The 2,597-nt window shown below is 37.0% G+C and overlaps 1 protein-coding gene across 1 annotated transcript; it reads right to left on the bottom strand.

Moving 5' to 3' along the window:
- Window positions 1-288: 288 nt before the first annotated feature.
- LOC131637646 (uncharacterized) lies at window positions 289-1,234 on the bottom strand. The gene is made up of 2 exons (XM_058908251.1): window positions 1,039-1,234; window positions 289-947 (listed from the first exon to the last, which is right to left on the bottom strand). Exons 1-2 carry the CDS (start codon window positions 1,232-1,234, stop codon window positions 289-291), a joined length of 855 nt encoding a protein of 284 aa, XP_058764234.1.
- Window positions 1,235-2,597: the final 1,363 nt, after the last annotated feature.

The raw sequence follows: 2,597 nt of genomic DNA, 5'->3' as shown, positions 1-2,597 counted from the left end.
TTTTTGTAAAGGTTGGTGAGAAAGATGTAGACCTGGGATTAAGTCAAGGATATGATTATTTATTTCGTCCACAATTTCTAATGTTGAAGCCAGAATTGCTCGACCCTTAAGGTATTGGATCGAATGATAATTGTGAATAAAGTCAGGATATGTAGCATCAACAATGGCGACGATTGGGTCTTCGAATTGTGTTATCAACAGGTCAGGTGGAATTTCAAAATCTGCCACACCGTCATTGGGCTCAGATACCTTTCCTTCGCCAATTCTTAACAACCATTCCGAAAACTGTTAAATTTCATTTTTATCATTTTCTGTCGGACCGGATTGCAGGCGCATGTTTTTGGTTAATGTTAACACTTGAACAGAATTCCATATGTAAGACGCATTTATGGCAGAATGTACAATATCTGAACGGCTTCCTCGAGGGACAACAAGTAAAATCTGTCTGAAATCACCTCCAAAAACAACAACTTTTCCACCAAACATCTCCTTTGAGTTACTGTATGTAGACATTACATCTCTGAGAGTTCTGTCAAGTGCTTCAAAAGTATGCTTGTGTGCCATTGGAGCCTCATCCCAAATAATTTGTTTAGTTTGTCTAAGAAGGTCTCCCACATCATCATTGTACTCAATTTTGCAAGTAGAATTATCTAGTGTTGGCACTGGTATCTTAAATTTTGAATGCGCAGTTCGACCTCCTGGCAACAATAATGACGCTATACCACTGGTTGCGACTGTTAGACATATATCATGTTTGGACCTTAATGCTGCCGCCAGTGTTCTCCACATGTATGTCTTACCGGTCCCACCGTAACCATGTAGGAAGAAGACTGCACCATTCTGTGAGTCGACTGCTCCCATAATTTTTTGATACATAGCTCTTTGTTCATCTGGGTTAAGGTGATCACTAAGGTCTTTCACAAAAGGGTGATTCTTCAATAGCATAACTACCGATATATTTATTACGAATCTCTAAACAATAAACCAAACAAACAGTAGTATTATAAAAAATAGTTAATAATATTATCAATGGTTTACCTGTAAGTCCACTAAAGAGATTTGTGAATTCTGTCTTTGTTTTTGCAATGTCATAATTGCGTTCATCATATATCAATCTATTACCTAATTGTTGCAGAACATATCCATCTCGATAAGGGATTGGTTTGAAATCTTTTAGTGTCCTTTTATTTTCTTGAAGCAGCTTTTCTATTTCAATCAGCGTCAAATTTTGCATTTCGGCTTCTGTGAGAACCAATTATGTTTTTCAACATTATAAATAAGAAACTTAGTGTAATACGGTGAACTGACTTTATTCGAAATGTTGCGGTTAGCAAGAGTCGCCACCGACTTTTATTTTATCCAATTAGGAAAGGCTAAAAGAACAGGAAAGACCTTTTGAAAAGATTTTGAGTTCGGGGGGTAAGTTATACAAAGGGAAGGTGTAAGGCATCCTTTGCATCCATGGTTATCCATGGGCTCTTAATTGCTTAGCTCACTTTGTTTGAAATGTTTGATTTGTTTGAAAAGCAGTGTGCGAATAGTAAAAAGATTTCGTTAAGGACTTTAGCTTGTAAATAAGCGTAGCCTTGTTTAAAATTATTTGAAAGGAGGTGCGAAAAGTAAACCTTGAAGAAGAACTTTAGCTTGTAAATAAGCGTAGTCTTTTTGAAAAGTGTTTTGAAGTTTAATGGGAAAAATAGTTCGAGTTTGAATTTGAATTGAGGTGTAAAAAGTAATTTGAATTAGAGCAAGCAATTAGTAGCAACTTCCCTAAGTTTGAAAAATTCGTTCTTTTAGCTTTTCGAGGCGAAAGGATCTATCCATGCCATAAAGGGCAGGAAGTCTTTCAATTGGATGTTTAAGGGTCATCGAGTAATCGTTCGCCATAAGACTATCCCATGCCATAAAGAGGGCAGGTAGTCTAAGGGAAGGATATAATAGTCATTAATCTTTTTAGGCATCATGCGAGGATACCTTAGCAATTGGGACAATCATCATGTTTTTACCGAGGCAGCTTCGAGGGGTAGAATTGATGATAATGAACTTAGGGCAACATTTTGTTTTGCTTTAGGTATCCTCGGAATCGAGGGACTTTGACTATTTAGTACGCTTAAAGGCAACAAGGCAACAGGCAACGAAGGCAACGAAGGCAACCAGAGGGATTACCCTAAAGGTGTGTGGGTGGAACAATCACGTGGTTGTATTCGAATATTTTATCTTGTTAGTGATCTAACGTTTGATTAATTAATCTTGTCACTCCCTACATTACTAACCACACAATAATAATATAATAATATAATTTAAGTGCCTTCAAGGCCAAACAATACAACCAGTAAACAGTTACATAATAATGGGGAAGGGAATAAGAAACCAGCGGATCCCTTAAAAGGGTTTGACATAAGTAATAATAAACGAAGATAAATATCAAGGTTAAGGTTTAGGGTTACCAATATCCGTAGCTTTGGCAACTCGACGAACCTTTAGCTTCGATTAATGAAGGTTGATGGGCAGAGTTTTGCCTTGAGCATGAGAAGCATTGACCCTGACCATTAAGGAATTGACAAAAAAAAAAATAAAGAAGGAAGTGAGTGTATGGC

Source organism: Vicia villosa, unplaced genomic scaffold, assembly GCF_029867415.1.
Source record: "Vicia villosa cultivar HV-30 ecotype Madison, WI unplaced genomic scaffold, Vvil1.0 ctg.002061F_1_1, whole genome shotgun sequence".
In the NCBI taxonomy this organism is placed as follows: domain Eukaryota; kingdom Viridiplantae; phylum Streptophyta; class Magnoliopsida; order Fabales; family Fabaceae; genus Vicia; species Vicia villosa.
The sequence above is the reverse complement of the archived record's forward strand: the minus strand, read 5'-3'. Positions and strand labels throughout refer to the sequence as shown.

Coding starts and splice junctions, on each gene's coding strand:
- LOC131637646 (XM_058908251.1), bottom strand. CDS start 1,234: ATGCAAAATTTGACGCTGATTGAAATAGAAAAGCTGCTTCAAGAAAAT. Junction 948..1,038: donor TCTCTTTAGTGGACTTACAG/GTAAACCATTGA, acceptor ATATATCGGTAG/TTATGCTATTGAAGAATCAC.